The sequence below is a fragment of the Cricetulus griseus genome, chromosome 7 (assembly GCF_003668045.3).
Source record: "Cricetulus griseus strain 17A/GY chromosome 7, alternate assembly CriGri-PICRH-1.0, whole genome shotgun sequence".
Lineage (NCBI taxonomy): Eukaryota > Metazoa > Chordata > Mammalia > Rodentia > Cricetidae > Cricetulus > Cricetulus griseus.
In genome coordinates this window covers 119020296-119045262 of record NC_048600.1, presented here as the reverse complement: position 1 = coordinate 119045262, position 24967 = coordinate 119020296, and the positions used below count along the sequence as shown (strand labels likewise).

The following is a 24967-nucleotide window of genomic DNA, read 5'->3' as shown; positions in this document are numbered from 1 at the left end:
AGGAATGTAAATGTCAGAAATAAGAAGTAAGCTGTGTGCAGTTGTGTAGGCCTACAGTCCCAGCTAGTTACAAACATCTTGAGGGAGTTTGAAAATGACAGGAAAAGAAAAGAGTATCAAAGAAGAAAAGACCAGGCACAGAGTTTTTAAAAGAAATATTGTCAGGAAATCAGTAAATAACAGATGAAGGATAGAAACAGTTCACAACCAATTAGTGAAAATTATACCGAGAAAGACAAATTAATAGATTTAGAAGTGGCTTAGAAGAAAGAGGGCTTCAGATATCTAAAGATGAGGAACATACAAAAGTGAAACAACACAGCAGAAAAGGGAGGGGGTTATAAGGAAGGAAGTGTGCATAAAGGACTTCCTTTTCCCAGGAATTACGAGGCTAGAATTCCTTTCCAGTCCTTGAAATGGAATACTGGTTCTAATATACACCCTAAAAATTAACATTACATGTTAAACATCATTATATGTTTAGACTTTAAAGTAAAATATTAATATTTCAAAAATAATAACAATGCAAATCTCTTTAATGTGTGACCTAAGACAAGAGGATTTTCATACCTGTCTCTGCTTTCAATCTATTGTAATAACCTATATCATAAAGCCCCTGGAAAATTCCAGTGTATATCCTGAAGACGACAAGGTGAAAAAGACATAACATCACAGGATTTTGTTTATTTGTTGAGACAGGGCTTCTCTGTAGCTTTGGAGTCTGTCCTGGAACTCTGTAGATCAGGCTGGCCTCAAACTCACAGAGATCCACCAGCTTCCACCTCCCAAGTGTGCCACCAACACTCAGCTCACGTCACAGATGTATTATGAAAACAGTTTTAACTCCATATACTTCCAGTGCCTTTCAAAGGCCTGAAGGAGTGTCCCACAGGGTCTCTAGACCATATTTTAAACATCACTGAATTAGAATAAAGGAATATCAGAGCAGAGAGATGATTCAAGGACCAGTGAGATGGCTCAGCTAGTAAAGGTGCCTGCTGCTAACCCTGAGAACAATCCTAGGAATGGCATGGTGGAAAGAAAAGAATCAATTCTCAAAAGTTGCCCTCTGATCTTAGCATATATATAACTTGGCACACATATACACACAAAATAAACTAAAATATAATTGAAATTATGGCTTAAAACGTAGTAAAAGTATTCATTCTTCAACCAGGACAACACTGTATTTAGATACACCTACAAGGTGTACCTACACTTTACAGGACTGAAGGAACTAATGTATTTCAGAGTGGGCCATAACTCAAGCTCTGCTCTATGTTAAATTTGTGCGGAAGGGAATTGAACTTTTACTCCAAATCCAAAATCACCCCTACTGAAGTATAACCACGCCATGACTTATAAAACAGTGTATAAAAACAAGACTTTCCTGATGCCATGATAGTCATTCTAGAGCAGGATGAATGCAGGTTCCCGTGTGTACCATTGTATGCCCAGGTCAGCATACAAGTTCCCAAATCTGAGTTTCTTCTGCTAAGCTGGTCATAACAAGCCACAAAAAAGGAAAGTTCAGATAAAAATATGTTCAACTCCTTCATATTCTCTGAAGCATTTTAACTCATAGTCCAGTCTCCTCTGACTTCTATGACTTGGTTCTAGCCTAAAGAACTTGACAGCACTTTAACCACTTCTGCTTCTTTGATGGTTCCTCTTTTACCACCTCTTACCCCTCCCCAACACGTGACCACCCATGCTTTGGACTTCTGGCTTTCTGCTCCTCTCAGTATTTTCTCTTCAGTCATCCTCTACACAGAATGTTCTTATATCTCTAGAGCCACCCCAATCTAAGATGAAGCAAAGCTTTATCTGCCTGATATGTACTTGAAGCAGATATAAATTTAAGACTGTAGCACTGGGGACACTTGCTGCTATGTCTGAGGAAGTCAGTGAAATCCCTGGGACTCACATCCCTGGGAAAGACCCAACTCCCTCTGACATCCACCTCAACAGATATAAAGTCACAGAGACACAGGCACACAGACACAAACACAGTCTCAGTCTCTCTCTATTAATTAGAAGTAGAGGCAATAGCAGCAACTTTTAGTCCCAACACCCAGGAAGCAGAGGCAGATGGGTCTCTATGAGTTCAAGGTCAGCCTGGTCTACACAGTTCCAGACCAGCAAGGGTTACATAGTTTCAAAAAATAAAAATTAAAAACTAAAATAATAATGATAATGATGATGATGTTGGGGGCTGTAGAGATAACTTGGAGGTTCAGAGTACCTGTTGCTCTTGCAGAAGATGGGATTTGGTTACTAGCACCCACATACTATTTGTAACTCCAATTCCAGGGGATCTGATGCTCTCTTCTGACCTCCTTGGGTACCAGGTATGCACACATTACACATACACACATTTAGGCAAAAACTCGTACACATAAAAACTGTTTTTAAAAAAGATCAGCACTGACGGGCGTTGGTGGTGCATGCCTTTAATCCCAGCACTCGGGGGTCAGAGGCAGGCAGATCTCTGTGAGTTCGAGGCCAACCCGGTCTCCAGAGTGAGTGCCAGGATAGGCTCCAAAGCTACACAGAGAAACCCTGTCTCGAAAAACCAAAAAAAAAAAAAAAAAAAGAAAAAGAAAAGAAAAAAAATCTCTTTAAGTTCTAGTTCTACAGTTTCTGGGTGTGTGACCTTGCTTTTGTCATTTAAACCTCTCTGTGACTCAATTTTCTCATTTGTAAAATGAGACTAGTGATAGTAGTTACTGCATAGACTTTCCAAAAACTTAAATTATATAATCAAACAGTGAGATTAGAACAGAATCTGACATACAAGTTCTCAATAAGTAATTATAAAATACTTGGAACCAAAATTGTCTGGGATGCACATTTAGGACTTTTTTTAGAAAGGTAGAATGGCATGTATTCTATATATCACAAGGTGCTTCCCTCTTACTGGGGGCAGAAGCTAGGGAAATAACCTACAGTCAAGGCAGAATACACAGCAGTTATTTCCTGAAGTTAGCTATGTGTAGTTCTGATCAACAGTTGAAGACAGAATTGAGTTCCATACTCTGGCAGGTGCATGTTTCAAAGTAGTGCCCGGCCCCCTCAACATGGATACAGAGATTATGGAGACAGCTATCTTCCCCCTCATATGGACACCAAGTCACAGAGATTCCAAGTTTATTTGTTAACACAATATGAGGTTTGTTTTGTTATCAAATGAATTTCCACAAATAAAAAACAAAAAACTGGGACTGAAGAGACGGCTCAGTGGTTAAGAACACTACAGGCTCTTCGAGAAGATCTGGGTTTAATTCCCAGCACCCACATGATGACTCACAGTCATATAATCCCAGATATATTGGGCACCAGTGACACACACACAAGATACACAGACATGCAAAACACCCATACACATAAAAATAAATAAAATTTAAACAACAAAAACACCCTAAATATCTTTTAGCTTTGCAAAACTGCAGATAGGGAAGTGGAAGCCTGCAAACACACGCACGCACGCACACATACCCACCCCTACCTGCCCATTCTCAGTTTTTCCCCCATTGTAACTTTTAACCTAGCCTATGTCTATAGCAACTACCCTCTTAAACTAGTCTCCCTTATCAAGGTTAGTATTTTTTGTTTGTCTCCTAGGGGACAAACCCAAGGCTTCACACATGCTACCTCTAGCCAGACAATCCTTCTGTGTCATTACATCAAATTTGAGGGCTAGAGAAATGGCTTAGTGGTTAAGAGCAGGTTTTTCTCTTTAAGAAGCCTAGAGTTCTGTTCCCAGCACCCATGTTGGGCAACTCACAACTGCAATTAACTCCAGTTCCAGGGGATCTGACAGCCACTTTGGCACATAAATAATTTTAGGGTCTGGAGAGAGGGCTCAGTTCCCAATATCCATATGGCAGCTCACAATCTTCCAGCTCCAATTCCAGGAGACCTGATGCCTTTCTTGATATTTTTTGGCACTAGGCATGCAAGTGTCACAAATACATAGATGCAAGCAAAACAAGCACACATATAAAATAGAAATAAATAAATCCAAGAAATAAAAAGTAGCCAGATAGTACTGTCCTCTCATCTACATATACAAAAATCCTGGAGACCTTGAGCCTTTCCTCACTTTCCCCTTGTTCTCTCCTTAAATGCCTTTAGCATGAGACTCTGTTTCCCATCCTTCACGGCATCACCACTGTTGAGACCCTTTCCCCTCAGTCCTGGATTCCTTTTTGTTTGTGTTTTGAGAAAGGGTCTCTACAGAGCCCTTGCTGTCCTGGAATGCATTATGTAGACCTGGCTGGCCTTGAACTTACAGAAATCCACCTGCCTCTGCTTCCTGAGTGTGTGTCACCACACCCTGCTAATCCTAGATTCTTCAAAGTCATTTCTGCACTTCTCAGTTCCTCTCTTCCACCTACTCTATTCTTTTATTTCCTATTATTTATCTCATTCACTCTACATTTTCCAATATCAACCATCCTAATTACCTTTTCACCATGTCCCTTCCTTGGTGAAAAAAAAATAAAATAAAATCAGTGATGCCTCTGACCTGTAGAAGAAATTCTAAATTCTCTGCTATCATTTGAAGCTCCTTCAGTTTACCTAACTATATTATACTGCCTGTTCCCACAGGAACCGTCTTCTCCAGCCAGCTCAGTGTGTACCTTACTTCCTCAAATATGCCATATTCTTTCCCCTAGGTCTTTAATCACCTCTTTCCTAACCATCACCCCTTATTTCATCTAATTAAACTAAACCTTTAGTATCCTTTGCACCTGGTTCAAGTGCCACTTCCACTTGAAATCACTTCATAAAGGCTGACCCAAGCTCATATCTTTCACTCTCCAGGCTTCTGTCAATATCTACTCTCTCTACCATATAATCAAGCACAGCCACATCCAGCTATCACTTCTCTCTCAACCCCTCCCTCTCATTTTTCTCACCCCAACCCTCATTTCCCCCAAGACAAGGTTTCATTATATAGCTCAGACTGGCCTGAAACAGTGGCCCTTCTGTCCCTCCTGAATGAAGCTGGGGTTACAGGCATGTGTGACCATGCCCATCTTCCTTTCTTTCTTCCCTCTCCTTGTGATGTATTTCCTATTTCCCAATAAGACAACATGATTTCATACACAGAACAAAACACATTTGGGGGGGGGGTCTTTAAGAAGCTTGACTATAGCTAAGCGTTGGTGGCACACACCTTTAATCCCAGCACTTGGAAGGCAGAGGCAGGCAGATCTCTGTGAGTTCTGGTCTCCGGAGCGAGTGCAGGATAGGCTCCAAAGCTACACAGAGAAACCCTGGCAATAAAACCATAACTAAGACACAAGCCAAAAAACAACAACAAACCCACAAAAGCAATAAACAAAATATCATTCAGATTTAGGCAAATAAAGTCCCCTGTCCACCAAAGTTAAGTGTTAAAGAGCAAGTTAACTGGTGAAAGCTATGATCAGGAGAGTTGACAGTGTAAGCCTCAAGGATGACTCAAAATCAGTAAGGATAACATGAATAACCAACAACAATACCAAACTTAAGCAGAAATGACTTAAAGTCTGCACATGAAATCTAAAAAGGATCTAAGAATCAAAAAAAAAAAAAAAACCAGTGTTTATTAAGTAAATGTCAATTAATTTGATCTGGCAAACACCTCCCTCAGTCATCATCTCTTATACCCTCTAATTCTACACTGCCCTTCTCCCTATATTTGCTTTTTTTGTTTGACAGGGTCTTACTACATGGCCCTGAAAGGCAAAGATATCTGACAGCCTCCATCTTTCTAGGTCAGGAATTAAAGGCATATGCCATAACACCAGGCTATTTGCTATATATTTTTGGTGGCTCCATAAACATTTGGAACTGGAACCTTTTTGCCAAAGATAGTAAATAAATTAAATTAAAAGAAAATGGAAGCAATAGTAATTTTTTATTTATAAATAACTCAGGCGAGTCGTAAGAAATTAATGGAAGGGATGATTATAAACTAGCCTTAAAAAGCAATTCTAGGTTTATGTGTATCTTATTTTCAAGTTGGCCAGCCCTCCTTGCCTTATCCACCATGTCTGAAAAAGAAAAGTTCTCAAGAGTGAGGGGTGGGTCTGTCACAGGAGCAGCTTGCTCAGTCTCTGGCCTGGTAAGGATAAGCTCTCCTAGAACTCTCTGCAGCTGGAACTTCTTTTTTTTTTTTTTTTTAAATTTTATTTATTTATTATGAATACAACATTCTGCTTCCATGTATATCTGCACACCAGAAGAGGGCACCAGATCTCATAACAGATGGTTATGAGCCACCATGTGGTTGCTGGGAATTGAACTCAGGACCTCTGGAAGAGCAGTCGGTGCTCTTAGCCGCTAAGCCATCTCTCCAGCCCCAGCTGGAACTTCTAACCAAGGCCCTGCCCTGCTTGTGCCTGCCACAAAGAAATCGGCTTTCCTACCCAGAAGCACCCACTAGTTGACCTCTGAAGAATCAGATCCTGACCTTGGAATCTATGCAAGCACAGAGAAGAGTAGTAAGATTTAAGAAACAGAAATTCTTGGAAATAAGGATTATGTTTCTTCCTCCAATGGGATAATCAGAAATTCGGCTAGATTCACAAGTTTGCAAAAAGATCATTAATTAGATAGTAATAACAAGCCAATAAAAGCTGCAAAACCTTAACACTTTCAGTTCCACAACTACATACATGGTTCTGGTTAGAAGTTGAATTTCTCCAAAGCTCAAATCCATATTACTAGAACATAGAAGAAATGATATAATCACTACAACTTTATTTTTTTTCATTTTTTTTTTTTTTTTTTTTTTTTTTGGTTTTTCAAGACAGGGTTTCTCTGTGTAGCTTTGGAGCCTATCCTGGCAGTCGCTCTGAAGACCAGAACTCACAGAGATCCGACTGCCTCTGCCTCCCGAGTGCTGGGATTAAAGGCGTGTGCCACCAACGCCCAGCTACATTTATACATTTTTATAATGTGCAAAATACATTCTCTGATCTTGCAAAAAAAATCTTAAACAGAAACAGTGAGTATCACATATGTCTATTTAAAATAGAAAAACTGAGGTTCACAAAAGTTACCTGAATTACATTCAGTACAATCGTTGTGACTAGAAATCAACAGGTCTGTTTGTTTTTTGGCTCTACTCTAAATCTTTGTCTAAGAGCTCTGCAAACCATACAAGTATTGCTTATACATGTTTATAGTCATTGACATTGTTAACTGCTATCATAAAACTCTGTGTCAACAGGTGATTAACAAACAACCCTGTGACTACTGGGCCAGTGTACATTACACTAGGCTGTCAGCTCCATGAACAACTAGCATCCATTAACAGTGAACTGTGAATTGTTGAGTGTTAAAGAGATGCTGCTGTATGCCAGGTGGTGGTGGCGCATGCCTTTAATTCCAGCACCGTGCAGAGGCAGGTGGATCTCTGTAAGTTTGAGACTAGCCTGGTCTACAGAGCTAATGCCAGGACAGGCTCCAAAACTACACAGAGAAACCCTGTCTTGAAAAGGATTAAAAAAAAAAAAAAAAAAAGATGTTGTGTAGCATGGATATAACAGGCCCGGGTTATACCTAGAATGTGTCATACATCCAAGATACTCAGCCAGCTATAACTATGACCTTGGCTTCCAGGAACCTAACACACAGAAGGGAAATTGCAAAAACCACAAACCTAGCTCCTAACAAATAGCTTACAATTGAGACCCCATTGTCCATGAACTCCCATAACTACTTAGAATGCTTATTTATACTCAAATGTATTTTCTCTTTCAACTGGTTATCAAGCTTGTTTACTTAGGGAAGCAGATGTCTAAAGTCTTGCCAAGCAGATATTGAAATTAGGTTTTCTAGTTCTTCCAGGCCTCAGACCCAAACAATTCTGCCAATAAGTCTACCTCTTTTGGCTTCTCTTGCTGTGCCAATCTCAACTTGGTACTGTCATTCTCAAACTGAAGGGCTATTTGCCTCAGCTAACACCATTGCACCTTTGAATGAACCATTTTCCTCACCAGCCAAAATACTTGATTACCTTTATCTTCAACTCTGTGTTGTTCAACTCTGACACCCACGTACTCTAGGTATGTATGTGGTCCACAGACATACATGCAGGTAAAACACCCATATATATAATTAAAAAAAAAAAAAGCCCAAAACACTATACTTTTTCAAAACTAAATTTTTATTACAAAATAATAATAATAAATGATTAATCACTCCATAAACCAAAAGGATCTGTATTAACAGATTAACAGATTACTCACATGTCAGGCTCTTTTCATTACATTAACTGATAAACACATCTTCCCATGTATCCCCTATACTCCTGTCTCACCCAATAAATGCATTCTTTTTGTCTTCAGATTTTGCTAAAGAATACTTTCCAGAAATTTCTATATTTCCCACAAGAAACCTTGATTGACTTCACTAAAAAAAAAAAAAGTACCTTGATATTTTTATTGCCATTTTACCCAATATTAGCATAAAAACTTGAGCCCCCCCCCCCCTGCTGGGAACCAAACCCAGGGCCTCATGCACTCTACCAACTGAGCTATCTCTGACTTCCCCCTTTTTTTTTGGGGGGGGGGGAGAATTTCAAGACAGGGTTTCTCTATGTATCCCTGGCTGCCCTGGAGTTTGCCCTGAGACCAGACTGGCCTCTAACTCACAGAGATTCACCTGCCTCTGCTTCCCAAATGCTGGGAAGCACAAATCACCACTGCCCAGCTCGAGCTTAAAATTATAAATAGTTCATGTTCTTCAGTTTCACATTTCCTCAAGAACACGACCTGAAAGATGATTCAAATTAATAAGTTCATCACATAGTATAGAAACCAATGACCTATGTAGAAGGAATGAATTCACCAATGAATCTGCACATTTCTAAGCATGTAATATCTTCTTGTCTCCCCACCAAAAAAAAAAAAAGGCCCTTATATTGTTGATAAAGTGGTTTTGCCCAATACAATAGCTACAAGCCACATATGGCTATTTAATTTAAAAACTAAAGAAAGTAGAAAATCCATTTGCTCAACAGCTGCATGTGGTCAGTGATTCCTACACTGAATATCAAAGATATGGAACACTCCTGCCTGCACAGAAACTTTACTGGACAGAACTGACAGAGGCTACTGCTGAGTAATACCATTTGGGAAATAGTCCTACAAGACAGAATTTGGGGCACACTAACCAATGACCTCTACAATCCACTAACACACTTTGTCCAGGAAATGAGTCCACTCTTCCAGCACAAGTGGCAAGTTTAAAAGTACATTTTGACATTCACAGTAATTTGGGTCCTTACCAAAACTTTCTTTTTCTCACTGGCCCCTGCACATGAGCTTGTTGTTAATGTGGGGCTATTCAGAAGGGCTGAGCTGCTGCTGTACTTTTTCTTTAAAAATAAAAAAAACTGAGGTTAATAACTTGTATCCTCCATGCAACAGAAAAATGATGTTATTCAAGTAAATTGTGGAGCCAAAGAGCCAACAGCTCTTGTTACTACTACTTTCTAACAAATAATCCATTCCATAATCTTCATAGCCACTGACTTCACTCTACAGCAGTGGGCAGAATTTTTGTTTTGTTTTTTAAAGCAAGACTCTTTGGTAACAGCTTCGAAGCTCTAAGCAGCATTCCTAAGAAACTATCTGGGACTATCTCTGCTCCTTTTCCTGGAGCGATCCCTTAGGGCCTTCTTTTCACCCACTAACTACTATCCATGCCAACAGTCCAGTTAGGAAAAGATCAGCTAACTGCAGCAGTGTTAGCAAGCACACTCCACATAGGAAGACAGGAAGGAAAGTGAGGTCATTAGACTCAAGCCATGGGGGAGGGGACTCACTTCTGGTAAAAATGTTCCTTCATAACATGGCTTTGAATACAAGTAAATTACAACAAAGGGGAAGGCACACGATTACACAGATTAATGTATGAAAACTGTAAGAATGAGTCCTAACTTGTTCTGTAAAATAATCACGACAATAGAGACAGCTTTCTAAACTAATCTATTATAACATGGAGCAAAAACACTACACTAACCCCCAGGGAACCTAGAATTCCTAAAGGCAGGAAATACTCTGGGAGGGTATATCTAGCAGACCACAGACAGAAAAAAGTTCTAAAGCCTTATACTTTCTTTGTAACTCTCAACAATTGATAGACAAGGTTAAATGAGAAGAAGAGGTTAGCTAATAAGATGAACCAGAATGCCTTGGACAGATTTTCATCAAGCATACAAACTTGAGTACCAGAGCCATCAAAAAGAGCACTAGACACCCACTAGTCTATGTGGGACCCCATCCATCCACTCTTCTCTGAAGGCCAACTTAATCAGGAAACAGGATGATAAATGATACCAGACATGAGACGATTTCAACATCACATAAATTTAAATGTTAACAAAAATAGGAAATGTTTTTCTAAAGCAGCACATGACTCTGAATAAAAAGAGACTCTAAAATACCCAAGACAATAATGGGAAACAACAATAATAAAATCATTCAGCATTGCTCTTAAAATGTTATATTATACTTTAATAAATGAATTACCATTCCTAATTAATTTTACATAAGCTAATATGAAAATTATTTTTTTCCTGAATATATACTCTAAGGTAACTGAAGACCTTACAAGTTACAGATCAAGAATCTGATCTGCCAAATAATCAATAAAAGCAAAAGAATTACATAAATATAGACTTCCTAGGAAAAGAAAGGATTATTCTTATTCTCCACAGATGAAATGCTATGCCAAGAAGACATCTATACCTGGCTGCTACATATCATTCACAATTTATGAAAGCTTTAGCTTCTTGTGGTGATATTCTGTTTATGATCTAACAAATAAAGCTTGCCTGAAGATCAGAGTGCAAGGTTAGCCACACTAGTTAGCCATGGAGGCCAGGCAGTGGTGGCATACACCTTTAATCCCAGCACTTAGGAGACAGAGGCAGATGGATGTCTGTTAGTTCAAGGCCACCCTGGGCTACATGAAATTGATCCAGTCTAAAAGAGAAACAGAGTTCACACAAAGGTGATCTCAGCACTCAGAGTGGCATGCCTTTAATCCCAGCACTAGGGAGGTGGAGACAAGAGTGATATATGGCTTGGCAGAGAGAGGAATACAAAGCAGGAGACAGGAGCTTAGTGCAGTCTGAAGAGGCAGTCTGAGGACAGGATTGCCCCGTTGGTCTGAGCATTGGTAGAGGCAAAAACTCTCTAGTGGCTGGCTGCTTTGCTTCCTCAGAGTCTGCTTTCACCCCCGATAACTGACTCTGAGTTTTTATTATGGAGACCTACTAGAACTCATGCTACAGCTTCTCATATATTCCTCATTTGAAAACCCCTCCCCAATAAGTTTAGTTAAGCTTTACCAGAGCCACACATACCTGCCTGTTTGGGTGACCCGTGTCCTTGTTCTTCATGGTTTCATATCCAGATACCCTGGGACGTCTGCTCATCTGGAGGGCTACCAGGTCCTTCATGATCGAGTCTAATGCCTCCTGTTCATCTGCATTGAAAGAGAGTGTGATGATGAATTATTAAAAATCGTTCACTGCTGGACAACCTTGATGTGGGATAAGGGTATTGTGTTTTCTTCTGTTATGTTATGTTCCTTAAAAAAAAAAAAATCATCCCTTGTTTTTCTGTAAGGGGAGAGAGCTAATGAAAAATGGCCTGGAATTATTGTGAAAAAAAAAAAAAAAAAAGAAAGAGTGTGTGGGCTAAGATACTTCAATAAAGCACTGTTTCCACCAATTATACTTCTAATATTCCAGGGAGTAAAACGACACATCTGAGTCAGATGTTGTGGCACAGGCCTATAATCCCCAGACTTGAGAGGCAGAGGTAGAAGAATAACTGCAAGTATGAAGCCAGCCAGGGAACTATAGCAAGACTATTTCAAAACAACAACAACAACAACAAGACAGACCCTGTAACTACAGTCATACAGTGGTTAAGAAAAAGATAACAAAGGTCAGGCTATAGCAATATGAATTTTAATGTTTTCTTAACAGTCCTCCAGATTTCTGGCAATGCATTGGTTGGGACTGAGGGAGTAGCTTATTCAGTGCCAGAGGAATTCAACCATGAAAAACTTAAAATGTTGGAGTGAGAAACAGCATAGCACAATATAGTTGGTTATTGAATGAAAATATAAATTTCAGCAAGCAAGGGGCAGGGTTGGTCCTAGATCGATCAATCAATCAACCAATCATCTATCTATCTATTTAATCTCTTTCTTTCCTTCTTGCTCTCTTTCTTTCTCATTCTTTTTTTAAGGTAGAGGGGCTCACTATGTATGTAGGCTGGCCTGGAACATGACAGACATTCTCCTGCCTTAGCAGCATAAGTGGGATTTTTACAGGTTGACTACACCCAGCCAGATTTACTCTTCAAGCACTATGTGTAAAAGAGGACATCTTTTTTTTCTTTTCTTTCTTTTTTTTTTTTTTTTTTGTGTCTTAATCTTATTGCTTTTTTTTTAAAAAAAAAAATTTATTAGCTCAAGTTAGGGAACAAGCTTGTTTCACATGTAAGTCCCTTCTCTCCCTCCCCTCAAAAGAGGACATCTTAAAGGACCTCAGATAGCTGCTTTGAACACAGTTGTTTTACATGTATAACTTTATAACACTGCTTCTAACTACAAATTTTACAGGCTAGCCAGCTTCTGATACAGAATCAAAGGGTAGTTCTCCTGTTTTTCTTCCTTAACAATGCATTGTCTCTATCTTGCTGGCTTTATTTCTAACCCCTTTCTCTTAAAAACTGAGGAATTCTAGAGTTCTCTCTGAAGACAAACTTCCAAAACCCAAAATACAAACCAGCCCGATCTCAGCTTTATGAAATTCTCCCAGAGATCTTTATCCATTCAAATAGCATTTAAAGATTGAAAATAAGTACATCTGTTGATCTGGAAGAGAACATGTAGATGAGCTGTCACACTCCCCAAGTGACTCACTTGGGAACTTAGGGCACACCTTTAAAAAAAGCAAGTAAAAAAGACTCCACCCAAAGAGAGTGCCCGTCTTCTGTCCTTTATCCTTGTCCCTTAGAAATATTCCATGGGAAGGAAAGAACAGCATGAATCTGGTCTCTTCTCCAACACTACTTGCCTCTCCCTCTTCCTAGACCTCTGAAGAGACATAGGAAAGGAAGTACAAAGATACCCATAAAGGTATTCTTGACTGTCCAGAAAAGTAAAATTAAATTTAAAACTTGCAAGAAAAAAAAGAGTTTCCTATATAATTCTACTTTAAAATACATACAAAAATTATTAGTCCAGTACAGTGGCCCATGCCCTTTAACCCAAGAACTGAAGATGCTGAAGCAGGAAGTTCTTAACTTAGGAGACCAACCTGAACAACACAGCAAGACCCTGTCTCAAAAAAAAACAAAAAAAAACAAAACAAAACAAAACAAAAACAGGAGAAAGGAAGATGTATTACACATATAGTTCTAATGTTCAAAGATTAGAAACCTTCAATAAAATAATTCAGTAGAGGAGACAACTAATGAAGGAATGGGTTATTGAGAAAGAACTATTTTATATTTTTCTAGAAATTTCTCTATTGGCTTTTTAGAGAAAGAGAACTTGATGTAGCAATATAACTTAGTTGGAACAGCTGAAGAAAATTTGCTTGTTTCATTGTTTTTAATCTAATAACCAAAAATTAAAAACAAAAAGCAAATGAGGCATGGTGTCATACAGCTTTAATCCCAGCACTCAGGAGCAGAGCAGGTGGATCTCTATGACTTCAAGGTCAGCCTGGTCTATAGTTCTAGGTCATCCAGGGATATATAGTGAGACCTTTTCTAAAAGGAAAATAAGAGTGTTTTTAAGGGCTGGAGAGATGGCTCGGTAGTTAAGAACACTGGCTGTCCTTCTGTAGAGGACCCAGGGTTGATTCCCAGCACCTACAGATAGCTTACAACCATCTAACCCTCCAGTTCCAGTGGAACCAATACCCTCTTCTGGCCTCCTCTAGGAGCAAGGCAAGGAAATGGTGCAATGCACAGACATACATGCAAACAAAACACTAATACACATAAAATACAATAAACTGATAAACAAGAACAGAGGCTGGGGGTATACATGTGCAAGGTCCTGGATTCAATCCCTAGCACACACACACACACACACACACACACACACACACACACACACACACACACACACACACACACACACCCTAAAGCATAATACCTAAACTGGCTTAAATGTGATAGACATAATATAAGTAAGATCAGCACTAGATAAACGTTATCTGAGAAACATCCAGTAAAAGTATTAAGGGTTTAATATATGTATGGAGGTTTGGGAAGGTGAGGTTGTTTGTTTCGATATGGGGGAGTTGGTTCTGGAGACAGTATAGCCCTGTGTATCCCTAACTGGCCTGGAACTTGCTATGCAGACCAGGCTGGCCTCACAGAGGGGTCCACCTGTCTCTACATCCCATGTTCAGCATGCATGAAGTTTTTAGTATCAATGTTACCATTTGCAGAATTAAGAATGTCAGGGTAAGGTGTTAGTTTTCAGTGGTATAACATATTTCAGTACTTGCCCAGTATGTATAAGGCCCTACTTTCAATCTCTAGGAGAGAGGGGAAATGAATATTAAAATTTGCTATTGTAATGGCTGGTTTATCAAGTTGACAAATTTTTCCTCCAGGAAGTTAACCAACTCTCAGTGTTATTTGGTGTTCCTAGTACTAACAACATCCTAGGAGAATGGCTTGGCATTATTGCTTGAAATCTAGGACAGCTGACCTAGGTGAGGCAGGGTTATAAACAGAATTTTATGAGGTCAAACATAAAGCTGTAGGCAGTGCAGTGCTTCAACTGATGTTTCCAACTACAGACACAGGTGAAGACAAGAGGTGAATTGAGTGGCTCTTTTAGATATTGCATCCTGGACTGAGATTTTAACGAAATTATCTGGATTTCCATAAAAGCAACTCTTTTGAAACAAGACCTTTCTTAGAAGGCAGCAGTCAAGAATATGAATGTTGAGTCAGAAACATTCGACTTTAAGGAATCCTTAAACAAATCATGTATTTTCCCTAAATCTCAATTTCCTCATTTACAAAATGAAAGTTATGCCGGGGTAGGGGTTGGGGGTGGTGGTGGTGGTGGTGGTGGCATATGCCTTTAATCCCAGTACTCGGAAGGCAGAGGCAGGTGGATCTCTGTGAGTTTGAGACCAGCCTGGTCTACAAGAGCTAGTTCCAGGACAGCCTCCAAAGCCACAGAGAAACCCTGTCTCGAAACCAACCCTCCCTCCAAAAAAACAAACAAACAAACAAAAAAAAAAACAAAAAAAAGAAAGTCATAAAGCATCACTTTACAGAATTATTAAGATAGAGACACAGATGAAGAAAGAAAAAACTTACAAATTATTTCTCATGGTACTTAGTAATGCTTTAAAAATGCTGGCTGTTATTGTCATCAATATGAAAAGGTCAGTGGAAAAAGACTGGGAGGGCTATTTAATCTACCCTAGGATTTAATTTATTCCTGGATTTTTATTAATCATTAACAATAACCACTAGCTCAATATCTATCATGCATTATACATTAGAATGCTTTTTAAAGAAGATTTATTTACTTACTATGTATACAGTGTTCTGTCTGTATATCAGCAGAAGGTACCATATCTCATTATAGATGGTTGTGGTAGCTGGGAATTGAACTTAGGACCTCTGAAAGAATAGTCAGTGTTTTAACCTGTGAACCATCTCTCCAGCCCCATTAGAATGCTTTTTTAAAAAGGTTTATTTTTATATATGTGGGTGTTTTGCCTAAATGTATGTACATGCACCACATGTATGCATGTCTGGTGCCCACAGACAAAAAGGAGGCAGTGGATCCCCTGGAACCGGAATTACAGATGGTTCTGAGACCTGAACCCAGTTCCTTTGCAAGAGCAGCCAGTACTGTTAGCTGTGAGTTTGAAACCAGCCAGATCTATATAGTGAGCACCAGGGCAGCTAAAACTACACAGTGAAACCCTTATCTCAAGAGAGAGAGAGAAAGAGAGAGAGAGAGAGAGAGAGAGAGAGAGAGAGAGAGAGAGAGAGAGATTTAAAAGCTACTTCAGGGTGTCCAAATTCTTGGGAGTAAAAGCATAAACAAGCTGGGAGTGGTGGCCCATGCCTTTAACCCCAGCAATGGGAGGAAAGGGAAGGTAGACTTTTTGAATTTGTAAGGACAGTCTGATCTCCATAAACAATTCCAGGTCAATCACGACTACATAGTGAGACCCTCAAAAACAAACAAATATATAAACTTTTAAAAAGAATAAAAATACAAATGCAATGTCAAAGTAGATTGAAGAAACAGGCATGGTGACACACACCTGCAATTCCAGCATTCAAAAGATAGTATCCCAAGTATGAGGCCAGCCTGGGATACATAGTGAGACTCTGTCTCAAAATAAGTAAATAAACAAAACACACACAGACACACACAGACACACAGAGACACACAGAGACACAGAGACACACAGACACAGACACACAGACACACAGACACACACACACACACACACACACACACACACACACAGCTAAAACAGGTGTGATGGCACATGCCTCCAAATTTAGCCCTAGGAAAACTGAAACAGGAGTATCAGAGCAAGTCAAGGCCAGGTTGGCTTATACAGCAAACCTGGACTCAAAAAACAAAGTTGATATGGACAATATACAGACCAGTACACATAAATACAAATGTATAAAAATATTTTAAAATGTGAGTAGCAAGAATCTGTATGTAGATGACTTTATATAATCATTAACAGATTAGATTCTTTCAGAATAGCAAGCTATTTCAGCTATGCCAGAAAGCTCACAAAGTGAGCTGAAGACAAAAAAATAAAGAATGATCAAATCATGGATAAAGGCAGAGAAAACAGAATCAGACTTTGATCAATAGGCTACTAGAAAGAACCATAAAGAAGAAAATAGATAATAAGAAATTAGGATCCTTTGTTATGGTATACCTACAATCCTACCGCTGGAAAGGCAGAAAAGAAGCAGGAGTTCAAGGTCATCCTCAGCTACATGGCGGGTTCCAGGTCAGCTAAGAATAAATGAGAATCTGTCTCAAACAGACAGACAGGCATGGAGATGGCTCACTGGGTGAAGGCACTTGCTGCCAACCTGACAACTTGAGCTGGATCTCTGGGACCCACACAGAGGAAGGTTGAGAGCCAACTGCCAGAAGCTGTCCTCTAAATCTCTACATACATACACCAAGGCACATGATCCCTGCCATCCATAAAAACGCATTCACAAGATAAATAAATACATGTTAAAAGAAAGTTAGGAATCTAGGAAGGGTATGATGTGTATTCACAGAAAATAAGGAATCTATGAAACAAGGATCAGAGTTCAAGCTTTAAAATGGAAGCACAGGTTGGCAATATGGCTCAGCAGGGGAAAAAGGTGCTTTGCCTTCAAGCCTTACAAACTGAGTTTGATTCCTGGAAACCACATGGTGGTAGGAAAGGATTTATTCTCTGACCTCCACGCATACACTGTGGCACATGTGAGCATGTACCTGGTGCACACACAAGAAGGAAGGGGGAGGGGAGAAGGGAAGAGGAGAGGGGAGCAGAGGCTCAAAAAAATACAAGCAAGCAAGTACCTGTAATTCTCAGCAGCTTGTGCTTTTTCTTCTCGTATTTCTGACTTATGGTGTGGGCAATAAACCCTTCTTTCTAGCTCCAGTAGGAAGTTACTTTTCCATATTGAACTTCTATCTGAAAGGTCTTTAAGGTACTTCCCTTTTATGAGTTCTCTTGGTTAACCCAGAAAAATTACAGGAAGTACCATGTCTTGTAAGAAACATTATCATCCTACAAGGTATCTATTTCCTATGCCACACACACTCTTCTCCACATTTACAAATCCACAAAGTAGTATTTTGTTGGTGGTGGTTTTTTGAGACAAGGTTTCTCTATGTAGCCCTGGCTGTCCTGGAACTTGCTATATAGACCAGGCTGTCTTCAAACTCTGAGATCTGCCTGCCTTTCTACCAAGCACTGGGATTAAAGGAGTGTTCTGCCACACCCAGTTTAAAGTAATATTTTAATCTTTGTTTTCACTTAACTAATGATGTTATTTCTTCATCTTGCCAAGGTTCTGTCTTAGCTCTGCCAGGTCATCTGATCATACTGCTCAACTCAAGAGAGTCTGTGCTTCAGAGTCCCTGAGTCAGATTTTACTTTCTCTTCATGACATTCCACATACTTCCATTGACTCTACCCTGACCATGTCCAAGCAAAAAAAAAAAAAAACATTTTACAGTAAGTATGTGCAAAGAGACCCAATCGTCAACTCTCTCTCTCTCTCTCTCTCTCTCTCTCTCTCACACGCGAACGCGCACGCGCACGCGCACACACACACACACACACACACACACACACACACACACACACACAAAGAACATGAGTGAAGATTGGTGAGATGGCTCAGCCTGTAAAAGCTCTTGCCATGCAAGGCTGATGCTCAGATCCACAGTGAAAAGAAAGAACTGACTTCCAAAAATTGTCCTGTGACCTACACACACACACACACACACACACACACACACAGACCAAACACACACTTTAAAGAAATTTAAAGAGCATGGTTCAGCCAGGCACATGGTCCACACCTGTTGATCCCAGCACTCAGGAAAAATTCATGGGCAAGTTTAGTTTCAGCCACATGAGACCCAGTTTCAAAAAACCAAACAGAAAATGATTGAAGCCAAAAGTGATGACTTACATCTATAATCCCACCAATTAGAAGGCAGTGGCAGGTGGATCTCTGTGAATTCCAGGCTAGGTTGATCTACATAGTGAGTTCCAGGTCAGCCAGAGCTACAGATTAAGACCCTGTCTCAACCCCCCTCCTCAAAATTTTAAAGAAAATGTAATTAAAAAAAAAAAAAAAAACAGTATTGAGCCAAGCAGTGGTGATGCACACCTTTAATCTCAGCACTCAGGAGGCAAAGGCAGGCAGATCTGTGAGTTTAAGGCCAGCCTGGTCTACAGAGAAAACTGTTTCAATAAATAAATAAATAAATAAATAAATAAGTAGTATTGAAGTTTTGATAAAGAAATACTGACATTTATTGTTCTGTTACTAGGCTATATAACAATCTACCAAAATTAACTAATGGCTCAAAGTTTAAATACACATTACAAAGTAAAGCACTGCTTCCTCGTAAATTCAATAGAATCACCATTTTACACTATTGTATGTGTATTCATTCACAGGTCCTGTGCATATGCCTGTGGAGGAGGCATCTTCCTATAAGGATATCTTCCTATATATCTCTCCACCATATTTTGGGGACTGGAACTCATTGAACCTGGAATTCATCTAGTTGACTAGGTTAGCTGGCCAATAAGACCCAGAAATCTTCTTGTAAATCTCCCCAGGAACAAGTCACCACACCTGGCTTTTCACATAGGAACTAGGGATTTGAACTCAGGTCTTCTGGCTTGCACAGGAAGCACCTTACCAAGCTAAGCTAACTGTCAGCCCCTCTTCATTCATTATGTTTTAATATTTGATGAAACTAACTTACAGGACTACAGACTATATTACATTAAGTGCATATGAGTATATGTGTGTGAGTCATAACCCTTAAATTACAGAATCAATCTCTCTCTCTCTCTCTCTCTCTCTCTCTCTCTCTCTCTCTCTCTCTCTCTCTCTCTCTCTGTGAGACACAGTTTCTCTGTGTAGCTTTGTAGACCAGGCTGGCCTGGAACTCACAGAGATCCCCTGCCTCTTCCTCCCAAGTGCTGGGATTAAAGGTGTGGTGTGCACCACCACTGCCTGGCCTCTATGGTTGTGGCTAGCTTTGCATTATGATCTTCAGGCAAGCTTCATTAGATCATAAACAATATACCACCACAGGATCTGATATCTTTTGATCTCCGACAGCACCAATAATGCACATGGTACACATGCACACACACAGACAAAACACAAATAAAACAATTCAATCTAATAAAAAATTTTAACTACAAAATCTGAAACATTTCTGATATTCAGTACTTTGATAATATGAATCAAATCTTAAGGGTCTCACACCTGCCAGGTAGGGCATTCTACCACAAGCCATATACCTAGCCCTGATCCTAAGCACTTTAGATAAAGAACACTCAATCTGAATTTGTTTGCATATTTCTGCTTCACCTTACCTCCCTATAACCTCTTGGAACAGAATAATGTAGGTCCAGGGCTTAATACTACACCTGAACATGGAATGTACTTGTCAAATGAGCAAAGAGTAAGTGGACAACTTACTAAAAAAAAACAAAACAAAACAAAACAAAAAACAGGAAAACTTTCACTCTGTATTTCCCTAAGTAATGTTTAGTTGAATGCAAATTTACTTTTTACAAATGTCTAAAATCTTGTTTCAAAATCCAAAAAGCACAGCCAAGGCCACACAGGGAAACCCTGTCTTAGAAGAGAAAATCTAAAATCAACTGTATTTTATTTTGTTTCAGTTTTGAGTCTTGGTCTCAAGTAGCCTAAACAGGCTTCAAATTTGCTATGCTGTAAGGATGGTCTTGAACCTCCCACATCTGCCTCCCAAGTGCTGAGAATGGGGACATGTACCATTAGGCCTAGCACCAGCTATCATTTTTATTTTTCTTTATTCATTTCCTTAATTTTGTGCCTGGCACCAGCTATCATTTTTATTTTTCTTTATTCATTTCCTTAATTTTGTGCGTATGTTTGTGCAATGCACGTGAGCGATGGGAAGGTGCACCTGTGCATGTATGTGTACATGGAAGCAGAGTAAGACCAGGTGTTTTCTATACCCTCCACCTTTCTGCCTTAAAATGTGGGTCTCTCGATGAACTGGAAGTAAAGTACCTACTTTGTGCTAGGCTGGCCAGTCAGACAGGAAACTCTCAAGATCCACCTGTTGGACTTACAGGTTAAAGCCATTCTTGGCTTTTTACATGGAAAACAGGGATTCAAACTCAGGTCTTCATGCTTACAGATCAAGTAACTCTTACTCACTAAACTATCTTTCCTGCCCCAACTATCATTTAAAAAAATACCAAAAATTTGGGCTGGAGAGATGGCTCAGTGGTTAAGAGCCCTAGCTGCTGTTCTAGAAGACCAAGGCACAATTCCCAGCACCCACACGGCAGCTCACAACTGTTACTCCAGTTCCAGAGGCAGCCCCTCTTCCTGCCTCCATGGGCATCAGGCACACATGTGGTACTCTGTGTGTGTGTGTATGTGTGTATGTGTGTGTGTGTGTAGGCAAAACGTATTACACATTAAAAAATAGTTTTAAAAATATATCAAAATTCTACTCATGAGTCTTGTATGGATCATGAGTCTTGTATGGATGACCTCAGCTCCTGAGGGGCTCGAGAGATTATTCAGTGGTTAGGAGCTCTTGCTGCTTACTCTTCTAGAGGGCCTGAGCTCAGCTTTCTCATCAGGCTGCTCACAACCTCTTGAAACCCCAGTTTCAGTGTATCTAACACTCTCTTTTGAAATTCACATAAACATATACACTTAAATAAAAATAAATCTTAAAAGAGAATAAAAACAAAATCTATTCATGATATAGGTCTATTAACTTATTAAACTGTGATTCAAGATTCTCTCAAAACAGTTGTTAATCTTGCCTACTGTTAATCATGAGTCTACTACATAGGTAAGGTTAGATTTTAGCCAAATGAAAAGCCTTGGAATCCTAGAAACACAAACATAGTTCTATAAGTTATAATTATACAACTCTAAACCAAGTGGTTGGCCCAGAACAAACCATCTTTAGTCTTGTATTCAGTTCCCCAGATTCTTGTAATATTTCCAAATCCCATTTTAATGTATCCCATTTACCCATTTTACTATATCCCCCTAAGCTTCAGATTACATTTAGAAAAGAGAAAAATAAATAAATAAACACTAGCAAATAAGTCCCAGGAATTATTAACAATGTTAGTATAATTATTGAATGAAATTCTATTATGTCCAAGAAAAAAAGTCCATCCCAATTTCAGTAGTCACATAGTATCAAAGCCAAAAAACCCAAACAAACAAACAGAAAAAGATGTCCTATTATTTATAAGGATAAGTGTTGCTAACAGACAATATAAAATATGACCCATTTTCATTAACAAGTCAAGTTGTCAAACAGGCTTGAGTCTGTAGCACAGAATAGCTCAGGAAAATACGACTATAAATCAAAGTACCTGCAGGGCAGAGATGCAAATTAGTTTCAGTCCTTTAGTCAGTGACCTGGAGTTTAAATGTAATGAAAATATTAAGAAATTTCTTTCATTAAACGCTTGAGTTTGTTTGTATACTAGGTATAAATATTTATCTATTTGTGAAGCCTTACTGAGTTCCTTTTGTGTCTAATTCTCAGATGAGGTCTCTACAGAAAAAAAAAAAACAAAAAAAAAAAAACCTGAACTATATAGCATGGAAAGGGAACAGAAAATCCAGCAAATGAACAAACCCTTCCCATACTGTCTGAGGGGCCACATTGAAAACAAAACAAAACAAAACAACAGCAATTCATTCAAAATCAGAGTATAGAGATCGACCACAAATGGCGAAATGTGCCACTGTACCCACTACAAAATGACTCCTACAAAATGACCCACTACAAAAAACCTCCTACAAAAATGACTTGACCTTGCTACAGGGCAAAGCAAACATTAACATTCCATTTTCATATGGATCACTTCATAGAAGCAATGAAGACTTCTGCAAAGGAGACTTTTACTAAATTCTATCCCTTTCTTACTTAGGACAGTACTATTTTTGCATAACCTGATCGAGACCAGGAACAAGAGCATCACAATATACCTGCCCCAACTGGAAGAGCAAAGAATATTTAAAATGTCACATGCTCCTTAACTGAGTCCAAGTCTTTTGGTAAAGTACCAAAAGTATGCGACTATAAATTCAGTTCAAATATTGTATGAAAGACACTAAAAGCTTTTCTTAGATTACATCTTCACAGCAGACCTGAAAATACTGACAAAAAGGAAATGATTTCATAGTGATTCTTTTGTGTAGTGAATGCCTCTTTCAAAAGTTACATAGTTTCAGGGATAGCGCAGGATAAAAATAATAGCAGCTGGATTTTTCCAAAAGTAGGGTTTGAGTTAAAACCCACAGCACCCATCATTCTTAACTTCCAGTAATCTGCGAGGCGCACAGATCGCATTTCCCAAGCCCGCTTTTGCTAACAGGGATCCGCGTCGAATTGCCTCGCAGTCCCGCATACCCTCCCCCCTGCGCAGGGGGAGCGCACGGAGCTCGAGAGCAAAGCCCCGGGAACTCACAGGCCAGCCTGTGTGAGCAAAGGGAAGGAAATGACACAGGCAGGAAAAAAAAAAAAAAAAAAAAAAAAGCAAATCAAGGAAAAGACACAACAGCAGCTGGGCCTGCACCAGGCTCCAGCCCCGGCCCCACACTGAGCGCCGGCTCCCCCACCCTCAAGCTCGCGGGCCAGCTCGCTGGGGACCGGAGTAGGCGGCCCCGCCGAGCACGGGCCTCGGTCCCGCAGACCCCTCCCCGGGATGTGCCGGCCGCATGCCCAGAAAAAGAGCTGCCGAGTGGGTTTGGCCTGCGGAGCACCCCCGAAGGGTCCTAGTAGCCAGAACCGCAGCCGGGGTGGCGGCGCCACGAACAGGCGAGCGGTCCGCGGTCCTCAGCCCCGGGCCCGGCAGGCTGTCCATGCCTGTCAGGCGGCGGCGGCGGCGGCGGCGGCCCAGGGTCCTCCTCCCTCAGCCCGGGGCGGGGCGTCGCGAAGCAGCGCGGGCACAGGCCGGGGCGGTGGCGATACTCACCCATGGTGGCGATGGCGGCGACGGCGACTACAGCCCAGAAGTGTCACCTCCGCAGCCTGGGCTGCATGCCGGGGGAGCGGGCGGCGGGGACGGCAGCGGGCCTGGCTCCGCACGCGGGCCGCGGGCTGCGCTCGGGCCCCGCCGCCTCCCCAGGCTCCGGCTCCGGCCGCGGCCGGGCGCTGTGGCATGAGCAGGGTGGCCCGCTACATCCCCGGCGCTCCCAGGCTCGGCCCAGCCCGGCCTCGGCGGCGCCACTCGGCCCGCCCGCCTGCCAGTCCCCAAGTCCAGAAGTCGCTCCGTCCGGCCACTGTTCTCCACCTCAGGAACGCTCCGAAAAAACAAACCGCTGGGCGCGCAGCTAGCTTCGCCGTCTGTCACTCACGTCAGCATTCGCCAATCTCAGGCAGCCGCTGGGCCTTGGCACCACCCCCACTCACATGACCAGCCAATAACCGGGAGGTGGTCGGGTTTCCCCCCCCCGCCCCTCCTCCCGCTCGCCCCCAACGCCCTCACTCTCAGCCGCCAGCTAATCACGACGGATCAATCCCGCCCACTCTCACAGGATGCCAATGGGCGAAGTCAAGGCGATTTCCGAGGGCTGTCTAAAGCCTGCCAATCACCGAGACAGCGTCCGTCCTCTCGCTCCTAGCCAATCAGGGAGACAGCGTTGAGACCCGCCCCGGTGCCCGCCAGCGGGCGCCCTCCGCCTCTCTGGCCCAAGGTGGGGGCTGCTCCAATCACAGCTCCGGCTTCAGGCTCCGCCCACAGCCCCACCTCTACTCAATCGCGGAACCCCGGGCGAGCGCGCGGGCTGGCGCTGTTCCCCTCCACGGCTGCTCTAGTCCTGGGTGTAGCAAAGGCGCGTTCGGTGGAGGCAGAGACCCTCAGAAAACGGCCACCTTCGGCCCTCCAGTGGCCGGTTGTCCGCGACCTCGCGGTCCTGAGGTGTCCCGCCCCTGCGGATGCAAGGCGTCTGCCGCGGAATGGGCGGGGGAAGGTTTGGCTCTGTGCGTCCAGGCTGGAGGCCACTGTGCTGCGTGATTCCCTGGGCAGCCCACGGTTCTAGATGCCGCTTTTGCAGGCAGGATGGCGGTCTTGCCACTGCTTTCATTCCCCCTGCGTCTCAGAACTCCGAGGCTACAC

At 41.3% G+C, this 24967-nt stretch overlaps 1 protein-coding gene across 4 annotated transcripts in view; it reads right to left on the bottom strand.

Annotated features, from left to right (window-relative positions):
• The window catches only part of Map3k3 (mitogen-activated protein kinase kinase kinase 3), a 73800-nt gene extending 49615 nt beyond the window's left edge, over positions 1-24185 (bottom strand). Inside the window, exons 1-3 of one of the 4 annotated variants that reach the window (XM_027427841.2) lie at positions 23825-24185; positions 11375-11496; positions 9290-9379 (exon numbers count right to left, since the gene is read on the bottom strand). In XM_027427841.2, coding sequence (XP_027283642.1) covers positions 9290-9379; positions 11375-11496; positions 23825-23828 — 216 coding nt within the window. In that variant the 5' untranslated portion in view covers positions 23829-24185. Of the gene's footprint in view, positions 1-9289; positions 9380-11374; positions 11497-22213; positions 22233-23824 lie in introns of those variants that run through there. The other 3 variants (XM_027427838.2, XM_027427839.2, XM_027427840.1) reach the window with 3 other exon arrangements.
• Positions 24186-24967: the final 782 nt, after the last annotated feature.